At 50.9% G+C, this 23,039-nt stretch overlaps 1 protein-coding gene across 1 annotated transcript in view; it reads left to right on the top strand.

Annotated features, from left to right (window-relative positions):
• veph1 (ventricular zone expressed PH domain-containing 1) overlaps positions 1-21,128 on the top strand; it is a 39,493-nt gene extending 18,365 nt beyond the window's left edge. Inside the window, 11 exon segments of the mRNA XM_048980177.1 lie at positions 159-226; positions 228-323; positions 964-1,173; positions 3,555-3,766; positions 5,628-5,846; positions 6,290-6,633; positions 9,695-9,834; positions 10,069-10,203; positions 13,065-13,182; positions 17,687-17,823; positions 18,537-21,128. Coding sequence (XP_048836134.1) covers positions 159-226; positions 228-323; positions 964-1,173; positions 3,555-3,766; positions 5,628-5,846; positions 6,290-6,633; positions 9,695-9,834; positions 10,069-10,203; positions 13,065-13,182; positions 17,687-17,823; positions 18,537-18,773 — 1,916 coding nt within the window. The 3' untranslated portion in view covers positions 18,774-21,128.
• The last annotated feature ends 1,911 nt before the right edge of the window (positions 21,129-23,039 follow it).

Below are 23,039 nucleotides of genomic sequence, written 5' to 3'. Positions count from 1 at the left end.
CTGGAGTTGTCATACCTAAGCATACAGTGTCCAGGGGACATTGCAGGGGGTAGAACAGTGTCCAAGTTATACTGTGATGGATTTAAATTGAGTAGTTTAGCCCCGAACCTTCATCCTCTCTGCTGAGAGCAAGTTCATACTGGACCCCCCCACCGCAGGAAACCACATGCTACTGCGGGTCCTGCCCTCTGTGTACAAGAACCAGCCGGAAGCCATTCACCAGCACACTGATGGTCCTGGCGGCGATGATGTCACAGCTGACGCAGCCAGAACAGCAGCACCTACTCCGGCTGATGCTGATGGTTGCCAAGCAACAGCCCCTGGTGAGTGACGCCCACAAGTTAACCTCCCAATTGACTAAAAAGCTAATAAACTAATGTGTTTGACCTCTTCAAATTATGATTTTTTTTTTTTATTAAGGCATCTTCACATGTACTGCAAGACGGAAGGAGGATAGATCTTCATGTGCTTGAAAACGCACATTCAAATCAAATTCTCCCTCCATATTTATAGTTTTCCGTATTAAAAACATATAACCTAGAAGAAAACTAGAAACTAAAGGATGACGCAGAATGGGCTGTGTGCTGACCTTCCCATTATTAGAAGCAGGTTCTGGTAAATGTGCTTGAAATAGAAAGACTGGTCTTCCTGCCAGTCCTGCTTGGAATGAGAGAGTTATACAGAGCTGAAGTGGGTGGCTCACATTGGACCAATAGGAGCCCTGTGGCTCTGGGCCAATCACTGCTCTCCTTTGGCTGCTCATGGGATCTCTGATGGAATGGAATGTTTGCAGTAGGGTCTTTTCTTGGCCTCTTTTTTCCATGCGTGTATTGTGAATCGTTCTAATAAAATGCTGACTTTTTATCTCCGCCATAGAGTAATGCTATTCAGTAGTATGTCTGCTTGCTGTTTTTTACATCTCTCATTTTCGTCACCCGTCTTTGCCCCATCCCATCCATGCAGGCGCTAAGGTCCACGGTGCCCTCGCTCGTCACACACCTTAGCGATCCTCTACTGAATGACGCCCTGCTGACAGTGCTGGTGGGTGTGTCCCAGGCCAGCCCCGCCTCCCTCGCCTCACATCTGACCACCCTAAGGGTTGCCGGGCAACGTTTTCCCAACCTCCTGGGCCACATCGTCAAGATCCACGGAGCAGTGGGTCTGGCAGACGAGGTGGGCGTTGCCTCCAAATCCACATCCCCTTCCCCTAGCCAATCGCTGGCCTGCCTGGCTCTCCACAGAACACCATGGCCCTGCTCCTGGTCACCACTGTTGTATTGCACATGTATCTTTTTCCAGTTTCAGTCTCTCTCACCATCCATCACTACCTCATGACAAAGATTGCGGTCTCCGTTTTCTCACTGTTAACTATCACATACAACAGACTCTAAAGATCTCGGAAGTTCTCCAAGACCAGTGAAGGCTTAACTCCACTTTCAGCCACCTCTGTAACCCCATCATCTTTGGTGGACCCGCCATTACCCACAATGCTCAGCTTTCTCTCTAAGTACAGCACCCTGTGTTAACAACAATGTCCTCTACTTTTCCATACATTGTTTTCTTTGGAGCACACTGGTTAATTCTTAATCCAAATTAATGGCATTGACATTGACATTAATGGCATGGAGCAGAGAGTCCTGAGAGGATTGTGTCTGCAAGGGAGAATTAACTGACCATTGGTGGAGCTAATGTCAACCCCTGTATGGTGAAGCAGAGGCGGATTATTAAGTAACTGTCATCCGTGCGAAACGTGAAGTCTCTGGAAGACACCGTAAGTGAAAACAGATTTCACAATGCCGAAGAGAGCGGAGACCCCTGCCGTCGACCCGCGCCGAGCTGTGTGGCAGGCCACCATGACTCATCAAGGTTGTGTGTCGGCGTCGGATCTCACTGCGCAGCTCTCGAGCGGCAGTCAGGAACAGCAGGAGCGAAGCGGATAGCTGGGCTTTTCCGGATCGCTCACATCCCTTCGGCGCACCGCCAGAAGAGCTGATGGTTTGGATGGTTCCTGGAATTTGAAAGTCCTGCTGGCCCATTGGAAATGACGGGTCGAATGGATTCCTTCCCCAGGGGGGGCGGTGCTGCTGGTTGGGAGTTTCTCATGTCATGTCGCAAATAAGCCCCCCCCCCCCCCCCCCCCTCGGCCACAATGGCTGTTTCTTTATTTTTGGCACGAAGTATTTTTTGATGGAGTAACATGCATTGTCGTAAATGGTCAGATATAAATTTCCAGCCGGTAGTGGAAAAAAAAACATACATATGAAGTCATGTCTGAGTGTCCCAGGTGTAACGAAGGCCCAAACGGGGGGGTTGGACAAACCTGGCAACCCCACAACATGACATGAAACAGCAGCGATGACTGTGAGCTGGTACAAGGAGTAAGGGCACAATTGGCAGGAAGGCAAAGCTATATGGGACTTTTCTGGAAGCATTCAGGGCTGAAACTCTGTCAGAAAGGGCTGTTTTGCGAGGAACAATAAAGTTACTGATGGCTGAGATAGAGATGGCCATCTTTGTGTTTTTGCTTTTGCGATGGGGGGGGGCTGCCTTGCGGAGGGGAGGACGTGCCTGGGATTTGGGCGCTTTTTCCACATTGAAGATGGAGAAATACTAGACCCCATACTGTGAATGTTCGGAGGGGCTCTAACGTCTGGGCTGACCCTTAGCCACAGTGCCCCCTCTGGCCGCATCTGGAATGTCCAATTGTTGAAATGAGGTTAGCTGGCTAAATTGGCTTTTTGCGAAGGCCGTAAATAAAAGGTTAAACAAAGACTCTCAGAAGACAAAGAAACAATATGTGGGCAGTGTGTGGTTTTTTTACCCACTGTTTGTTTTTCCGGAGCCTGGTGCCAGTGAATCCGAGCTTCGGCAGTGTTTTATTCAGTCATCGACGAGCCAGAGAGTCTTATAGCTCTGTGGTCTGAGGCTGCTTGTGTCTCAGACAGGGCTGGCCGCCCTGTAGGCAATACAGGCGATGGTCTAGGGTGCCGTTTTCATTAGGGAGCGCAAAACGGCCAGTGAAAAAAAAATTGGAGTTGATACCTCTGGATGCATTATTTGACGTTACTTATATTTATACTAATTGTAAGATTGTGCTACTTTTCTTGTGGAACAGACGCCGGATAGATAGTAGGCAGAGAGGTCCCTGTGTTACTAAAATGCTTTTAATACAAACAGATTGTGAAAAATCATTTTCTGCTATTCTGGAGAGTGGGGTGAGCTGAGGTGGGGTGGAGTGAGGTGGGGGGGGGGGGTGGTGGAGGAGTGCTCAGTAGAATCTTGTCTAGGGTGTCGGAACACTTGGGGGGGGGGGGGGGGGGGGGCATAAGATAGCTGGATGGGAACGCAGGGAAGTTGGAAGGTCCCCAGACTCTGTACACGGGTCTGGTTGGTCGTTGTATTGTGCAAATGGTGCAGAAATTCTAGAAGAATGGTAGGATAATGTTGAGGAGTGTCTTAAATCTGGGAATGTGGGCTGTTGAATGTCCGTCTGACCAGGCCCCAGGCCTCACTTGCCCATGACCCACTCAGCCCTCTCCACCCTCCTCCTCCAGGCTCTGGCGCGCAGCTCCCTGGAGTATCTGGTGTCCCTGCTGGGCAGCGTGGAGCACAGCGTCCACCACACCCTACTGCAGGAGATCCAGGACCTGACCAGCCGCTTCTCCTCGATCCAGGGCAGCAAGGACGTCTTCCGCATGAGCCGCAACTTCAGCATCACCCATCTGCTGGGCCCCCAGCTCGACCTCCAGGGCTCCGAGCCATCTGGGTAAAGCACCTTCTGACACCCCCACACTGACACCTCCCTCCGTACTTGTCCAACAGGCAGAGGGGAACCAGCAGAGACCACCTGAGAATTTGGACCTGTCCTGTTTATGCCCTTTGTCATAAGATGGACCACAAGCGATAGTTCTGGCTTGAAGTGGCCGATACGTTGTGAGAACGCTATCACAGATACCTTTTCTTAAGCGTAAAATAGCAGTAGAAAAGCAGGTCTCATTACTACGAGCCTAATTTCATTCCTTTCTGGGTTTTTAGGACCAACTTGACATATAAAACTTGTTGTACGGGACCTATTTTCTCCCTGTGTATCATTTATTTCATTCATTTATTACTTTGGTGGACTCTCTGATCCGAGATGTCCTTCCACAGTCTGGAAGCCACTTGCTGTCAGCCTTGACCGACCAGGGCGCCCTCCTTTGCGGCTGCCAGGAGCCCCCCCCCAGCATTTCTCTGAAGCTGTGACTGAGGGATGCTGGTGGTGCCCACTGCTGTTCTAAAACCGAGGACGAGAGCTGCCCCATACCGTCCCTCCTTACGGGCAGGGCTCCAGCTTGGGCTACTGCCATCTCGGAGAACCAGGGCTACTTCTGGGCAACTTCCAGGCTGCGTTTGATGATCTTAAGACAGACAGACAGGCAGGGACTAGATGTCTTAGGTTAGATCAAGCTCAGCAGATGATTATACCCTCAACATGGGGGTGGTATGTCGCTCGGATTAGGGTGCCATGCCAAAGTGTGAAGATCACCAGTTCAAATCCCGTGGTAAGTCAACTGATTTCACCATTGGGCCCTTGAGCAAGGCTCTTAACCCCCAATTGTTCCAAAAACTGGCTGCCCCTGTATCACTTTAGATAAAAGCTTCTGATAAATAAATAAATGTAAATCACCGATTCTTGTCTGTGCCGCCAAACTGAGATTGCTGCCTAATGAAGGCGAGACCTCGAACTCGCTCATTAACCTTTGGTGGTGGTCAGTGTGCCTCTTCTCTTTGATAATTGTTTTTTTGCTGCTCTGCTTGTGTGTCTCTGCACTTGGGACCCTGTATGTGACTGGTAGGTTAGCACTAAACACCCTTGTCCTCCATTGATTAAAGGTGTCTGCTTCAGTCACAAGACTTTCCTGAAGTGTTTCTTTGTTTGCTCTTGTTCACAGCGGTTCCCTCTCTTGTTTTGGTTAATGAAGCATCTAGGTTTCCTGGCCAGTCTCTCCCATCTGACCAGGCATAGCGAGGACACATTTCTAAATAGATTTTCTGCCATTTTTCTGTTTTACATTCTCGCACTCATGGGAGATAAGACTGGAACGGCGAAAACATTTAAGCGTCTTGCCGTGGGGCATTTCTCTCAGTAACGAAAATTTGAAATTATGAATTTGTTTCACTTTTGGCCTTGATGCTGCTCGTAAAGTCAAAAGAAAGTTCAGAATCTAATTTTGAAAGGTTCCGCAGCTCTTGTGAGGGGAGTTGGCACTGAGGACGCTGCTCAGCACTCCGGGCTGCTGTACCAGGAACATTTTGTCCACCACGTATCCAGCTTGGGGTCTCTCTGGAATTAGAGACTTTTACAAGGAAATACTCAGAATGTAAAACAGCTGAAGACGGGGACAAAGGTCCCCTGGATTGGATACACTTATCACAATTATATAGAAGCGACCTGCTCACTGCTCGCACATTTTCCTCAACTACACACACATGCACACACACACACACACACACACACACACACACACACACAGAAACAAGCCCTTTCCGGAACCGTTATGGTGTGGCACTTGAACTTCTGCAGAGGAGGTCTTCTGACTGAGTGTCTGTTGATTTAGCTAATCTGTGTGTCTGTGTGTGTCTCACAGGGAGGATGATGAAGCGGAGGAGCTCCCCAAGCAATTTGACCTGGGGTCTGGGGCAAGCGGGGGGGACTCTGAGGAAAGGCTGCAGATTAAGATCCGAGCAGCATTCGAGGAGAATCTGGGCGAAGAGGGGGAGCTGAAAGCTGAGTCATCTGGACCACAGCGGCGCAACAGTACTGGCCAGACGGCCCGGGAGGAACGGCGCGAGACGCGCTTCAGCAGGTGTGTCAGTCTGCAGCGTCAAAAACCGTGCAGTCTGCAGCTTCAGTAGGTGTGTCGGTCTGCAGCGTCAAAAACCGTGCAGTCTGCAGTTTCAGCAGGTGTGTCAGTCTGCAGCGTCAAAAACCGTGCAGTCTGCAGCTTCAGTAGGTGTGTCGGTCTGCAGCGTCAAAAACCATGCAGTCTGCAGCTTCAACAGGTGTGCCAGTTTACAGCTTGAGAAAGTGTCAGGCAGTCTATAGCTTGTGAAAGTGTGTCAGGCAGTCTACAGCTTCAGAAAATGTGTCCGGTAGTCTGCAGCTTCAACAGGTGTGTCAGTCTACAGCTTCAGGAATTGTCTCAGGCAGTCTGCAGCTTCAGAAACAGTGTCTGGTAGTCTGCAAGGTCAGAAATTGTCAGGCAGCCTCCAGCTTCAACAGGTGTGTCAACACTGGGCTCTTCCTCAGGTCCAGAAGCCTTGCTTTGCAAGCGGTCCGCTCGCAGTCCATCAACTTGGACAACGGGCAGGATGAACCGGCCGTGGAGAAGGGTGTAGAGGGGATCCCGGCAGAGAGGTCTGCCTGTCCGGAGCATCCGGAAAGTACCGTTACTCTACAGGCCCACATCCCTGCTGCATCCATGCTGCAGGACCCCGGCTCAGAAGGAGAGGGGCAGGCCACAGGAAGTAACACACAGGACAGGGACAGAGACCAGTTCTGGCTCCACATGAAGGACAATGCGGAGCGGATCCGGGCCTTCTGTGCAGACACAAGCAGACACATCCCTTCACCAGATCAGTGTGCAGTCGAAGGTGAGTGCTGCAGTCAGCCAGTTTACCGTAGCCCTCAGTACTTTATGGTCCTTTATGAGCTGCGTTTTAACATACGGTGAGTCCCCTTTGGCTAAGTCACTTCCATTTAGCCTGCTGTCCATCCCACTCAATTTGTAAATTTTAAGTGTAAATTCAGCTCCTATGATTTGAGATTATACGCTGGATTTCCCTTTTGTTGGCGAAGGGGGCAGAGAATGCCAGATATGAGATTTGGAATTGCTCATTTCTCATTCAGCGTAAATCTTTCCACTGAGTATGTTTAAACTGAAAACATCTGGATGTGGAAATATTTATACTCACGGCCCTATTTGGGGGGGGGGGGGGCAGGAGGAACCACTCGCTTGCACCAGCCCTGAACATGTTCATCAGGCAGCCCCCCGGCACTCGGCATTCCGCCATTACTGTGAGAGCAGGGTGGATGTTGCTTGGCAACACCCATAACTGGCACCCCCTCCTTCCTGTCAGGCCCAGTGCACATGGCTCCACTGCAGCCAGTGGTCCGCAGTGCCCTGGGGTCCACAGTAGGAGGTTGCAGGGGTCCTTGGAAACTTGTATTGAAACTTGACAACATGTATCATGGATACTATCAGACATTGTTCTTAGCCATCAAAGAGTCAGAGTGTTACTCTCTACTCTCCATCTAATTATTCAACGTGCACACCGGTATCGGTGGGCTCACGTGTGGCCCGAAGAGAGACTGCCAGCGTGCACACCGGTGTCGGCGGGCTCACGTGTGGCCCGAAGAGAGACTGCCAGCGTGCACACCGGTGTCAGAGGGCTCACGTGTGGCCCGAAGAGAGACTGCCAGCGTGCACACCGGTGTCGGCTGGCTCACGTGTGGCCCGAAGAGAGACTGCCAGCGTGCACACCGGTGTCGGCTGGCTCACGTGTGGCCCGAAGAGAGACTGCCAGCGTGCACACCGGTGTCGGCTGGCTCACGTGTGGCCCGGAGAGAGACTGCCAGCGTGCACACCGGTGTCGGCGGGCTCACGTGTGGCCCGAAGAGAGACTGCCAGCGTGCACACCGGTGTCGGCTGGCTCACGTGTGGCCCGAAGAGAGACTGCCAGCGTGCACACTGGTGTCGGCAGGCTCACGTGTGGCCCGAAGAGAGACTGCCAGCGTGCACACCGGTGTCGGCGGGTGGCGCTGAGCGAGGCCTTTATCCCCCAATGGGCTACAGGGACTGGCTGACCTGCCTTCTCAAAAACACACATCAGTTTGGATATAAGGCCCTGATAAACAGACTGAAATATGTGAATGTGTGCGGCACATATATAAAACGTACGGGTGACAGAAAAGTTACGGGGGGGGGCTGGCGGGGTGCGAGACCAAGGTCCTGTGGCTGATCACTATTTCAGCCATTCGACTCTGCCATAGTCACAAGCAACGAAGCCAAAACTCATGGCTGTTCACATGACTTACAGAGCATGTGAGGGGCTGACAGTGTAAGTACCCCCACCCCTCCCCAAGACCAACGACCCCCCCGCCCCCCCACCACCAATTACTGAGGGATTCTCATTCCGCCTGTCATTCTTTCAGGAGGGACCTGACTGCTATTTTTCCTTTGCCTGAGAGGGGAGGGTTTGTTCCCCCAATAGGCCTGACAGCGCCTGTGTTCTGTGCATGGTCCCGCCCTGTTTAATGGTGAGGACGCCCGGACACATTCTCACAGATAATATCCCCAAATCTGCGGTCCAGACAGCCCGAAATGGCAGTGACGTCTTTGTGGGGGAGGGTTAGAGTTTGGGGGTGCATCCTGTTCCCTTGGAACCACAAAGGTGACATCACTGACGATAACAGAGCCAGGGAAAACACTGGGGCCCATGCGGGGGCATACTCCACCACAATCCCCCCACCCCCCCACCCCCATCTATGCACCTATTAGTCCATCCTTCACTTATCAGCTCCTGTCTCATAGTTTGCATCAGAATAGTCCGTAGGCAGGTTCTGCTGGATGTGATTCAGGACACATCACCGTGTCATGTTTTCCAGTGAATGGAGGGACCAAAGTGGGGGAGACGACAGAACAGTGACAAGGACATTTTAATACCATATATGGAGTTATCACTGCTGCTGCAGAACTACTCATCCTGAGGTCACCTGATGTCCAATCAGAGGCCTGAGTCTGGATCATGTGGGTTAGGCCGCTGCGCCTGTAATCAGAAGGTCACCAGTTCTAATCCCCGGGTCGGCAAAATGATGTCACTGTTGGGCCCCACAGCCAAGCCCTTAAGCAGTTGCTCCAGAGACCGTCTGATCCTGCTTTCTCAAAAATATACGTCACTTTGGATAAAAGCTTCTGCTAAATAAACAATATGTAAATGTGAACATCTGCTGTGATCGCAGGTCCTTCATGTTATAACTCACCAGGTTAAAGGAGAGTGCATCAGTTTCTGCATTCATACACACACAACGCTTCCAGAGGTAAAACCAACACACTGCAGGCACACGCACGGACGCCAGGGGACACACAGGGATACAAACACAGACACATGCAGGCACATACATGGACACCCGTGGTCTCCCGCCACAGAAATGTGGCCCATTTTGGGGGGGCCGTGATAGATCCCTCGCTCTGTGTTTTGGTAGCTTGGGTCAGGAATCCCTGTGAAAAGAGACACCGCTCCGCAGGAGATCCTTATGCGGCACGGCCATCGCGTACCGCTGATGTCAGCGCAGACCCCCGCGGCCCCCCGAAGCCCGGATGCGGGGCCTCCCCTCTGAGGCGATGAATGGGCCACTGAGCGCCACCTGCACCCTCGGCTGCAGCGTCCGCTCACTGGCTCAGCAGGCGTGACTCACCAAGCGCTTTTATCTGCCGACCTGTTTGGCCGCTCCCTGCCTGGTGGGGGCGTCGCAGCAGGGTCCTGGCTCCTCACTGACCTCGCAGGTGTTTGGTCTGAATCCCCAGGCATAAGTGCTGATCCATGTGCCCCCCCCTGAGTCTCGGGCGGAGTGGGGGGTGCCGTACTCAGCGTGAGCCCACGGTGCACTCTCACCCCCTTCCTGTAATGCGAGCCTTCACTTCCTGTTTTCCAGACTCTGTGCATGGCTGTGTAGCCCGCCTCTCCTTCTCCTGCCCCCTGAAGGGCTCTTACTGCCTCTACGCCAAGTCCAGCTTCTCGCTGTGCAGCCTCCAGCCACATCTCTGGCTGCAGCTCATGCTGCTCTTCCTCCAGGTGAGCCGTCCTAGAACGTTCCGGAAGGCCCCGGAAAATAAATTGAAAAGAATCCCCCCCTCAGTTTCATTGCAGATTGTCCATGGCCACTGTTGGATGTTAAGCACTTAACTCAAAGGTACAACAGCACCCTCCCCAGGGGAGTCTTTCGAAGTTTCCACATCCCATAAGGACTGGTGAGCCAGGATGTGGTCTCCGGACTCCCCACCTCCAAAGCCTTTCCCTTTGTTCCAGAGCAAGGCCAAGGAGCCTCTGACATCAGGTGATGAAGCCGTCTGCCTCTTAGGTGGCCTGTGGGAGAAGACCCAGCTGACCGGAGAACGCAGTCTGGAGATGGCCGTGAGGCAGGCTACCTTCCCCCACAAGAAGGTACGATACCGCGTCCATCCGTCCGTGGGGCCACCAGACCTCCCGCTCGGGCTTTGGCCAGGTCATGTGATCTCGAAACGAGCGCAAAGGGGAACCTGGCTGGGTTCAAATGTTCTTGAACTCCAGCTTGTGAAATGCTGGCAAGAATGGAGTGGAAATGCTGGACTAATAAAAGGTGGCTTGTAAAACCTAGAGTCTGCCCGTTAACGACCCCCTTGGCCCAGTGGATCGGCTGATTTACCTGCCTGCCGCTTGACCGGCGGCTGATGGCAGCGCTCATTCTCAGGGACATATGGTCCGCGTTGAGCCGACCCCGTTTGCCTTGTCAGGGCCGACCTTGTCCCTCGTCTGTCACGGTCTTTATGTGCTCCCCTTGTGACGGGGCCGGTTCGACCCCGACAGCCCCTCTGAACGGCCGTCCCGCCGACTCCGTTTGCTCTGAGTCAAACTCATGGCACATGTTTTCATAAATGTCATACTGCTGCTGATAAGGAACATGGCAGCTGCTTCTGCCTCTTTAGAAGAACCCAGACCCCTGGCAAAGAGCATGCAGAAAGCGGTTTAAGGTACGGGTTTGCAGTTACCTGTTTTGTCCGCTCTCTATTCCGGGAGGAAAGCACCGCCCACAGTCCTCAGCACACTGCCGGGTTCCTTTGAAACATTTAGCATCGAGGGGGAACCTGGAAAACTGTCAAACCACCAGGCCAGGCAGTAGAGAGGCCTTCTCTCTGAATGTGGTCCTGCTTCACACCCCCCAAGGCCTAAGAATTCTGGGAACTAACACAGCTATGGGGAAGCCCACCCCCCACCCCCACACAGCAGCTGCGATCGTTTCATCCTGAATTCAGCAGTGCGCCCTAGAGCTTTATGCATTGTTGACAGTGAAGTGTTGCTTCCTCGGAAGGCATAGTTTTGGGAAAAGCAGCTGCAGGGGGTCTTCATGGAAGCCTCTCTCTGCGCCTCTTGGCCAGGTGAAGCCCGTGTGTTTTTCCACGTGCATCACGCAGAGAATGGGCATAAAGAAAAGCGTAGCGGGGCCACAGTGATGCTCCGGAGAGCTACTCTGAGCTTGCGGGAGGCTAGATGAGACCGTTATCTGGAGGAGTGGGGACAGGGGTCTGCCTCTGGCTGCGCTCGTGAGCCCCTGGGGTCACATTTGACCCACCTGCAATCTTCAGGCGTGCTAATAGGCCCCTTCAACAGCAAGCACTGTTCTGGCCTTTAGATATGCTTTAGAATGTTGGGGTGGTTTTGACTCCCAGACATGATGACAGAGGTCTCTGCATCCCGTTAAAGTATGCTCCCCCCCCCCCCCCCCCCCCCCCCCGTAGGAATGCCGATTCGGGAAAGTGGCCCTCATCCTCTCTCCTGATCGAAGTGTTAATGTTTAGGGGAAGATGTTTTAAATGTTTCCTTTTTAGGTCAATTTATCGACGACTATTTCTCGATATGTTTTCATTTATGAATCTGGCACTTTACTTATTTGGACGTATGTCTTAAATGCCGGGAATCAGGCTGTAAATCTGTAATAGAATGTGGAGCCACAGTCACTCACATATACTCACGTACTCAGTTTTACACATTTGCGTACATGAACTCACGAAGTCACAAACACAGTCACTGTTGAACATGTGCACACGCACACACACACACACACACACACACACACACACACTACAGCTTCACATGCAGACACACATACAGAGCCAGAAAGAATTTCACGTTACAGTGACAGTCATTATGATTCGTGGGGATCCGGCACACGGCGGGTGTTTCTCTGGGGGGGGTCTCAGTGTGACAAACAGCATCTGGCTTATCCACTTCAGATTCAGTTTCCACGTTAGACTCCCACCCTCAAATCTCCACGGCTCAGGGTCTGAGAGCGAAGAGGTTAAAGCCAGGGAGAAGCCCCCAGGGAGGGGGATGAGTCCTACAGTAAACCTGGAAGATGTTAGGAACCTCAGATGAAAGGGGGCCTGGTGACGTGATTTACTGTGGGGAGAAGTGGGTCGTACGCCTCCATACTCCCCCCACATGGTCCTGCTTTAGCATAGCATTACCCCCAGGCCCATATCCTCATGGTTCCGATGGGCCTATCCCCCCCTGCTGTGTGGGTCAGCCGGCCCGGTCCTGAGAGCGTTCACCACTCATGCCTCCGCGGGGGAATGGAGCCCGTTATCAGCCCATTTCTGTGTGATCGTGCTCCCTCAGGAAGGGGGCCGCCCGTCTCTGAAGTTCCCAGTGCATGGTGGGACCAGGCCGTGCTGTGTCAGCTCCTCTTCACGTCAGCGTTCATTCTGACTGCCACGAGTGTGAGCTCAGATCAATCTAAACACACGTGTTTTCAGATACAGCGGACACGGGTTTGGCACGGGCCGCCATCTCTGTCGGCTCATTCCTACTTGCACACGCACACGTATGTAAACACACGCATATCCATTTCCCAGCCGAGGATTCCCCAGCAGAGATAGATGTGCTGCTGGCTGATGAGGGTAAAGGCTGACATCTGATTAATGTTGTGCTGGGATCCAAAGAGTTTTGAAATTTCTGCATATAAATGGTTGCACTGGCTTCTACTCGTTTCAGCCCGTAGGATGAAAAGAATTTAGAATCACTTTTCTCCTATATCCCCCCTACTTTAAAGAGAACATCGACACGTACTTAAGGTGGGGGCTTCACAGTCTTAAGGGACGTGTGTCCATGGGCAGGATGAAGACCTTCTCCTCCTTCTCCCTCTGAGGCTCTCCTGTAGACAGGGAGATGTTTTACGTCACCGACGATCTGCTTCATTAATGAGCTGGATCTAGCTCAAACTAAATCCTGTAGCGGAGATGTTTTCTTTACTCCTTTGTCTCCACCAGGATCTGGAGAGCTTGGAGTCCCAGCTGAAGGAAGTACGCTTCTTCGACCTGTTCGGCTACAGCGAGAGCGCAGGAGACTGGCTCTGTTTCATGTGCAAGAACCCCGAGAAGGCCGCGGGTAAGGGGCTGGTATGTGGGATACACAGGCGGACGCGTGCAGGTGGGACAGTCTAAACCTAACCCTAACCCTAACCCTGCAGAGATTCTCTATTAGATGCAGCTACTGGCTGTTAGCACCATCAGTAGCAGTGCGTGTGTGAATTGCTAACAGAATTGACCTTCCCTAATCGTCACGTTACAACTGGGGCTTTATGGATAGTGATCCAAAGGGACAATATGCCTGGCATAAGGATGCCAGATGAAGCAAGCAGTTAGCGCGGGGGGGGGCTACTGGGGGGGGGGGGGGGGGGGCGGTGTGTTACTCAGCAGGTTAAGATGCTGGGTCTTTAATCGGAAGGTCGGCAGTTCAAATTCTAAGGTTGGCAGAGTGATTTCACAGTCCGGCCCTTGAGCGAGACCCATAACACGCGTCAGAAGCCTGAACCGTAGGGGCCTGGAGCCCCGAATGAGCCCTGAATCACTTGTTCAGTTCAGATGTTTTAATAACCATCCTCTTAGTCTGAGAACCGGGGGCCACGGATGTCTTAGCATCCTAACAACCCCCCAGCCCTTACGGCCCAAATTTCCCCAGGGACGGGCTGACCCTGCTCTCTCAAACATGAACGACAAAAGGCGTCTGCTGGACAGTTAAAATGTAAATGCACCCAATTCCTAATAAATAACAGGCCAGTTCACTTTTAAAGTGGCACCTATGAGAGGGACCGTCGAGGCCCCAAAGCGTGACTCGCTTCAAGTTTCTTTACGACATGTGGCAGAAGCTGGGGGGGGCTGGGGGGGGGGGGGGGTTGTTTGTGTCTGTGTGTGCTGATAGAGGAAGAGCCAAGCTCACTAGAGGCTGCGCAGAACAGCAGTTCCTGTAGTAAATGCTGATGTCTGTTCATCACCCTGGCAAGCCTCTCTCATTCCCCAAGGATCTCCGTGTTCCGCTTTCCATCAAAACCCCCCCCTAACCCCCACCCCCCCCCCCCGATTCGGCCCCTGCTGACACTACTTTTTTTGGGCTCCCAGAGGATCTGAAAATCTTTTCGGAGCCCTTAAGAATTCAAACAATAATTGTGAGGGAATTTATTGCTTAAAGACATGGTTTGAATGAAGGGTCTGATCCAGATTCGTGTACGTTTCATGTTTTCAACTGGTGGGGGCTGGGCAGGGGGTAGCGTATAAATCAGGGACCCCCCCCTTGGGCTGTTTCTTTGCTTTATAATTAGTTGTGGCTCTGCCTGGAATTTGTGCATTTTCACAAACCCAGTTCCAGCCCCCAAATCAAAGTGGAGTTAAAATGAAACAAACATTTACTGCAAGGGCACCGACAGAGATATCAGGACTGCTAATAAGGCTGTAAGCTCCTCGCTTGAGGAATCCAGGCAGCGGGCGCCGCCAAAATGTTTCCACTGACTTGTCAAGGCGAGAGTCGCTTTTCACAAAGCTGAACTCGCAGTTTAATGACGGACCAGGAACTCGCTGCCTGACTAGGGGGTGTTGAAATCACACATATTAAAAACTCCATGACATCACGTGCAGGACTGGATCTCTAACAGCGAGTCGATTGCCAGGAATCAGCGAGGCCGCTGTCGGACTCTTACCCGTGACGCACATCTCCAGCACATTTCATATGCTATTTATACCCTCGAACCAACACCCTTCTGTCATTTAACATCCTTCTTTCAATCTGCTTACACTGTCGTAGTGAGACAGGCACCTTTTTACCGGGTCACACCTGAGCAGACATTTTACCTTTAATTTAGCTGATGCTTCTCTCCAAAATGACGTCTTTTTGAAAAAGCAGAATCCGCCAGTCCCTGGAGTGACCGGGTGGTTAAAGGCCTCGCTCAAAGGCTCAACGGTGACATCATTCTGTTGACACTGGAATGCGAACCAGCAACCTTACGATCATGGACAGATCATCCTAACGTTCAGAGCCAGGTTTTGTGTATCACAGGCCTTGTGGGGGTCTCGGCGAGGTGGGTTTGACTATGATTGTTCGATGGATATCTCCATGGTAGAGAAGTTGGCAGGTCAGCCGGACTTCACCTTCCATGTGGTCCTGACGCTTCTGAATACATAAATGGCCAGGCTTTTGGTCACCATAACCACATGCTTAATCGGATTACCATCTGCTTAAAACTGGACGTTTGTTCAGGTGCCATTCTCTCAACATTTGTTACTGTTCAGGTTATATTTGATTGTGATTAAAGCGTGTCAAGCCTTGCACACATCTGACGCGCACAGTATGTAACTGGGGACGCAGAGGTCACCAGTGCGTGAGAGCAGCGGAGCTTGGCCAAGCTTGATTGAAGCTTTGTGTTTAGACAAGCACAGCAATCCTGAAATACATACAATATGAGGACCCCCCACTAACCCTTTTTAAATGGTTTAAGGGGTTTTTTGTTTGTGATCAACTGAAATCGTTTATGAGTTTTGTCGGGCTGACATCACCGTGCATGGTCCCCTGCAATGCCAAACTGCAAACATGTGTCACTGTGTGTGAAGTGTATCAGTCCCACTCAGTGCTCATAGCTGCTCATGGGTATGTCACTTCTCCATGTGTTATTCCTCAGTCTGTCATTCCTCAGTGTGTTATTCCTCAGTGTGTTATTCCTCAGTCTGTCATTCCTCAGTCTGTCATTCCTCAGTGTGTTATTCCTCAGTCTGTCATTCCTCAGGGTGTTATTCCTCAGTCTGTCATTCCTCAGTGTGTTATTCCTCAGTGTGTCATTCCTCAGTCTGTCATTCCTCAGTGTGTCATTCCTCAGTCTGTCATTCCTCAGTGTGTTATTCCTCAGTCTGTCATTCCTCAGGGTGTCATTCCTCAGTCTGTCATTCCTCAGTGTGTTATTCCTCAGTGTGTTATTCCTCAGTCTGTCATTCCTCAGTCTGTCATTCCTCAGTGTGTTATTCCTCAGTCTGTCATTCCTCAGGGTGTTATTCCTCAGGGTGTTATTCCTCAGGGTGTCATTCCTCAGGGTGTCATTCCTCAGTGTGTCATTCCTCAGTGTGTTATTCCTCAGTCTGTCATTCCTCAGTCTGTTATTCCTCAGTCTGTCATTCCACCTTTGGTTAATCAGACCAGCTGTCTGTCCCAAACAACATGAGCTTCCTCAATGTGCCACTGCTCAGAACCACTTCCTCTTCCTCATCCTCCTCCTCACCTGGGTTGGAGGAGACCAGCACTGTGAATCACATCAGAGCCCGATCATCATGTGTAACCAAAACGCTATGGAAGTCACTGCACCCCCTGGCACCCCACACAGGAGCACACTGCATGGTGGAATGTGCAGCCTCGTATCCACATGCGGCTGTGTGTGCCTCCTGCTTTAGCCATCTGTTCCACGTTTAATGCTGACTGTGGCACTCTCCTCTCCCTCTCTGAGGCTCCTTTTCTTTCCTGCTGAACGTCTCACACGATCCTGCAGGATCCGTGGTTCAGCCTGAGGTTCCACACTCTTGGTGAGCTACATCCCATCCGGCCCATATGATGCTCCCCCATGGGCACTTGCATGCACACTTTTAGCCCGCATTATATCCCCATTCCCTGTTACCAGAAGCCTGGCCCACCAACATTCCTGATCTGCGTAATCATAGAGATTATCGTCTACTGGATGTTTGCTGATGCTTGACAGTGTTGGTGGTCAGTGCTGACTCAGAACCTTCAGGGGAATGGTGCTCTGACTCAGAAACATGAGGAACACAGAGCTCTAACTCAGAACTTTGAAGGGCATGATGCTCTGACTCAGAACCTTAAGGAACACAGTGCTCTGACTCAGAACCTTGATGGGCATGATGCTCTAACTCAGAACCTTGAGGAACACAGTGCTCTGACTCAGAACCTTGATGGGCATGGTGCTTTGACTCAGAACCTTGGTATTTATTCTTATTTGCTTTGCAAGTGCCTCTAATTTGGACATGTTGTTATATCAGCATTCACAGCAACCAATGGAAGTGGGGGCACTCTACCGTCTAGCAGTGTATGCTCTGGAACATTCTGTCTTGGAATCCTGAGCAGCACACGTTCTTCCCAGCAGCAATCTCATGCTGGCAGTCAAAGACTCAGATCCGATGGTCCCACTGTCAAAGGGGCTGGGCGGGTGGATGAAAGGCCCTTTCTCGACAATGGGGCGCTGTGTACATTTCTTGGACCGATTTGAACCGCGTTTCCTGTTTGACTGGTGCTGCGTGGCATGTCATCGGTCCCCAGAAATATTCCGGAACATTACAAGAGGGTAAGTGGCATGAGCACAGGGGCCACAGCCGTCACTCAACAACGCACAGGGGTGGGCAGGGGGGCCAGCACATGTCCTGAGCCCGTGTCTGTCTGACTCCAGCCTATGTGGGGGTGTCTTTGGGCCACGATTAACTTCCCTTGTCCTATCAAGGCTGTAGAAAGCTGAACAGAGTAGCGCTTGTCTTTAGCGGTATGAGCACCAGGCCTGTCCCAGACTCACAGACATGCGCCAGAGGTCCTGTCCTTCACCCTCGGGTTTCCTCTCTGTTTCCTCTGTCAGTGGTGAACCGAGAGGGGCAGCCGCTCATCGAGGGCAAGCTGAAGGAGAAGCAGGTGAGGTGGAAGTTCATCAAGCGCTGGAAGACCCGCTACTTCACGCTGGCCGGAAACCAGCTGCTCTTTGGCAAGGGGAAATCGGTAAGTAACTCCGGCGCTTCACCCCTCAGCATGGGGGGGCATAGTGCAAGGGACAGGTCAAAGGCTACCAAATATCCATGGAACAATGTCAAAAGTTCACTGGAGGGCTACTTTCAATAGCGACATTGTTCCCTGTTCTGCAGAGAATTTGCTAGTTATGAACAAAACACAAGGTGCTGAAAGTAAAAAGTGAACGAGGTGAACATGGGGGAAGAAAAGAACAAAAAAAAGAACAAAGGGCAGGAAGGAGGGATGTCAGCGCACACAAGAGCACCGGCATTAGGGAGACTCACAGCCTGGATTCAGGGCGAAAGGGAACATGGTCTAATGAAAAGCACCCAGAGAAAGAAGCACTGTGGTTAACCAGCCGGTACCGCGGGCGGCTAACGAGGAACACGCAGGTCGATATAAATTCGCCCATTCATCCGGCACTAGCCGTCAGCTAGCTGGTGGTGCGGCGCATCTGTTGTCTTTTACTATTGTGATGTTTGGAAAGAGCCTGTAGTATTTTTAATGTGTGGCTGAGTCATTATTGTAATTCATTTCAGCAGAACAAGGTCTTCATTGTTAAACAATGATTTAAAAAAAAAAAAAACAAATCGCTGGAAAGCAAACAGGGGCCCTGGGAGAGGGTCACGATGCACAGGTGTGGTATGGGGGACGTTTCCTGTTTCGCACTGACCCTACCCCCGATGTGTCCCCCCCCCCCCCAGAAGGACGACCCTGAAGATGGGCCCATCGAGCTAAGCAAGGTACAGAGCGTGAAGGCAGTGGCACGGAAGCGGCGGGACTGCGGACTACCGCGCGCCTTCGAGATCTTCACAGAGAGCCGCACGTATGTGCTGAAGGCGCGGGACGAGCAGCGCACCGAGGAGTGGCTACAGTGCATCAATGTGGCCATGGCACAGGTCCGGGAGCGCCAGCACCAGGAGGCCACCACCTACCTGTGACCCAATCAGAACCACCAACCTATGACCTGCCCAGAACCGTCAACCTGTGACCCGTCTGGATTTTCCTACCTGTGACCCATCTAGAACCACCTACCTGTGACTTGTCCAGGACCACCAAGAACTGACCTGTCCAGAACCACAATCGTGTGACCCATCCACAACTACATACCTATAATTTGTCCACCTATTTCAAAACCACCGACCCTGTGGTGTATATCCAATGTTACCCGGAACCAGATCTCAGGCACCTTAGCACTGAGAATGTGTTCTTAGTGTTAGACCAAGAGTGTGAAGCTGCCAGGTATGCTGAACACTCAGCTACCAGATCAATTAGCGAGCGATCTGCAATTAGCAAAGGGTACATTGAGACACAAGCAGCAGGGAAATGTCTAGCTGAAAATTACCTTCCATTAGCAGGACTATCAGTTCCAGCAGCCAGAAAGTTCAGGTTCAGAAATTACAAATCCACACCAAAGCTTATTTTCAACTAAGCAGTTGAGTACTCTGTAACTGTGACTCTTTATACTCAACTGGATGGTTGAAATAAAACCTTGATCTGGATACGTACTTTGTGGACCTGAACTTTCTACCTCTGCCGCTCTGTTAGTCCTGCTAATGGAAGGTAATTTTCAGGTACAGGCCTGGTTACGGCGTCAGAGCTAGCGTGTCGGCATGCAAACATGAGGCTTCTGAGATGCATACTCTCTCAGGGTACTATAGGTATCATCCTGCGGACACAGAATACAACCCTCAGGCCGGTCAAACTCATCTGCATTTCACAGTGGCCGAGTCATCTGAGAGCAAAAAGCAGCTTCTGGCAAAGATCTCTCTCTCTGTCTGTTTTTGCCCCCTCAGTCGATCACGAAACAAAAAGTCTGACGATGTTTTGAGACTCTCCGGCTGACATTCTGGCTCCTGCGCTGTGCAGTGGCGAACTCCCGAAGAGAAACCGCGATCTTGGTCGAAGGAAATGCTGACCTTTCCCTACTGGATATAATAACTCCCAGGCATAAACATGCTGGAGAAGGTGGGCTGCGTGAGCTTTGAAGAAAAACTGCCGAGGCTGATTTAGCTCTTCAGCTGAGTTCACCAAGATCAAGGACGCAGCGACATCGAGGCCAGAGGACGGACCACCTCACTTCACTGGCTGCTTAAATACCCCATGTCTAATTAGACACCAGCCCTCCTGTTTCCCCTGTCAGCACAGAATCCCCCATAATGCCTTGCTCTGTGTTCGTCATGCTGTAGTTGGCCTGTGATTAAGGCTGCAACTGCACAGTCGTACTCTAATCAGAGCTCCATCCATATAATAGGGTTGCGCTGCTGGGGATTTGACCACGACTCATTGCCAGCAGATCATTTGCTTCTTCCTATAGTTTAATACCTCCCAGAATTTTGTTTTGGGCCAAAATATATACGTCTAAATAGCCCTGGCAAGGCAGCCTTACCAGTGCCTGAACACAGAGATATTTGTAAGCATTGTTTAAATTCTCCTAATATGGAAACCAGACACTGGACCCACGGAGACTATCGCTATGTACACACAACGGTATGTGTCAGCTCATGCAAACGAAGCTGAAGAATGCTGCAAGTAGGAATGGAGATGGCGTACAGCAGAGCTATTCAGATCACTGCCCTCAAAGTCCAAACCAAACGGCCTTCCTTTACTGGTGAGCCAGGTGTGACGCCTCTGGTAATTATTAACCTAATTACCTGGGAGACCTGAAAACAAGGCTTGGATTTGGAATCGAAGGCCAGATTTGAATGGGGTGGGCTGATATACATCTTCAACATTTACTGATTCTTTCCACAATTTTACTTTTAAAGGACAAAAGGCGCAGACTGAAGGACAGAATCAAAGCTGAATATATTCTTTTACTTTTAGTTGCAATTAAATTGTAATTAGTCACTTTACTAATGCACTGTGAATTAGCTGTTTTCAGAGCGCACTCATAAAGCCTGTAGTGTGTCTAGGGGGACTGAGTGTTGTGGGCAGTGTTTATTTAGATGGAAAATGAGTTTATGACTTAGGAGTGTCCTGTAAACTTGGTTTATGTGTTTCTAGGGTGCCTGGCTGTCTCCGCCGATGGAACAGCGTCACTGTGTTCCGTTTTCATTGAGAATAACAAAACTGACGTAGAGCGTATTAAACCCCCAATATTACGACAGAGTACTGGGATGCTCCGGTTGCTTGAACACACTGCGGGCCCCACCCTGGCCCATGCTGGTCCGCAGAAGCTCACCTCCATGGAGTTTGGGCGCCTTTTCCTCCTGCAAAGCCTTCACCTAAAGGCATGAACGTGAATAAGAAAATCATGTTTTAGGATCAGTGCTTCCAATAAAAGCCTGAATTTCTTGCATGTGTCTGTTGCCACGGTGTGGGCAGTGTTGCAGCTGACCCGGCACCTGTGTTTGTGACCATGTGACCCCCTTCAAGGGCTTGTCTCCATGGGTGCACATGACCTTTATCATATTTTGTGTGACAGGATATGTAACCATGAGAAAGTGAATATTCAGGACAACGCAATATGGTTCATCTGTAGAGAGCTCCGTGTGGTGCAGACTAGGATAATGTTGCCCCCTTGTGGAGAGCGTTTGAATTTCATAGGCCTGATTTCATATTAATTTGGGTTAGTCTTTTTTTTTACAAGATACTCTGTAGACTTTAGTGAGGGTTGTGAAAAGACAGAATATTTAAATGCCAAATGCTGAACCTTATTCTAAGCCTTGACGCACTTCTAAAAGTCTTTTGCCCTGATGTCAGAGAATGAAAAAGCTTTGGATCGGGTCTTTGAGCATTAAATACTAAAGTCAAGGCTTTGAGTACTGAGCCTCAAGATAGATCTTCTGCTGCTTTGCAGAATGTGTGAACTTCACACAGCATCCTCAGGCTGTATGGTGCACATCGCCACACACCTTCACATGAAAATGCAGTCACACTTACAGCAGGTGGTTTTCCTTTTAATACTCGAAGGCTTCATTAACTGCTATATGGCCACAAAGCAACAGTCATCACAGGCCTTCAGTAGTTAAGTGAAAATGCTGTCATTAGCCCCGCCCACACCTAAATCATGGCCACAGTAGTACCATCTGTTTCAACTGTCCATTGATAGTTGCCAGTGGTGGCTTGATGGTTAGGGATGCACACTTGTAATTGAAAGATTGCAGGTTCGAGTCCCCGACCAGCAAGGTCCCGCCCCCAAGCACTGCTCCCCGGATGCTGAATTAGCTGCCCCCTGCTATGTCACATTGTCACATATGGGTTAAATGCAGAGGACACATTTTATTGTTGAGCGCTGTGGTGTGTCGACAGTCATTCAATTCAACAATGAACTGTTGCTGCTTTATAGAACATCAGCCAAGACACTTCATCATTCACATCGGATTGGTTGTTCCTGCCTCCTCTGGTTGCTTAGTTATGCTGATTGGTTATCTCTCTGAACCAATTGTTTTTCCTTCTGCCCTCAGAACATTTTTGTGTAAGTAAACCCCCCCCCCCCACGAGCCAAGCAAACAGGCAAGAAGCCAGATGCAGAACAGACCAGAATGGACCGTTGCTGGCAAAGTCGAGTTGCTGATCAGTCCATCTGCTCCCATGTGAGCTGACCCAACTTCAAACATCAGTATTTAACCAAGGTTCTCTCAGCCAAGGGGTGAGGAGGGTCAGCAATAGAACCCCCCCCTCCCCCCCACCAGCGGGACACTTCCCTCACATTGCTGAGCAGGCCGGATCAGGTGCTGACGGGCCAGAGCAGATGCTGTGCTCCATCATCAGAACTTAATGACACTTCATGCTTTTCAGCCAGACCAGATCGACGCCACTTGGCACGTGTGATGGAGGGTGGATTTTATAAAAAGCATCTAATTTATTTAAACCTCACTCAAGTGCCCTGAATCTGATATGACTGTTTTTGGGGAGGGAATGAGATTTAGCTAGAACAGACCTCAAATAGCACCCATCTATGTGCTGCGACAGCCATAGTTACCATGTCCAGGGAGGGTGGAGTGTGGGGACAGGTTCTTGCCACACAAAGGGTCCCTAATTTAATGCACAGGCTGGTATTACCAGGACACCCCATGCACATGGCGACATATTCCAGCCATCTTTGACACAGCATGCTGTAGAACACCTTGCTCCCACCCGCCCCATCACAGCGGCCAAACCCAGTTACCAAGACAAGCACTCAGGATCTCCACACCAAAAAACACTATGGAGATGGTTGGAGCTGCAAGGCTCTGTTTCTCTAATCACATCAGCTAATTGTG

This window comes from Brienomyrus brachyistius, chromosome 17 (assembly GCF_023856365.1).
Source record: "Brienomyrus brachyistius isolate T26 chromosome 17, BBRACH_0.4, whole genome shotgun sequence".
NCBI classification, from domain to species: Eukaryota; Metazoa; Chordata; class Actinopteri; order Osteoglossiformes; family Mormyridae; genus Brienomyrus; species Brienomyrus brachyistius.
The sequence above is the reverse complement of the archived record's forward strand: the minus strand, read 5'-3'. Positions and strand labels throughout refer to the sequence as shown.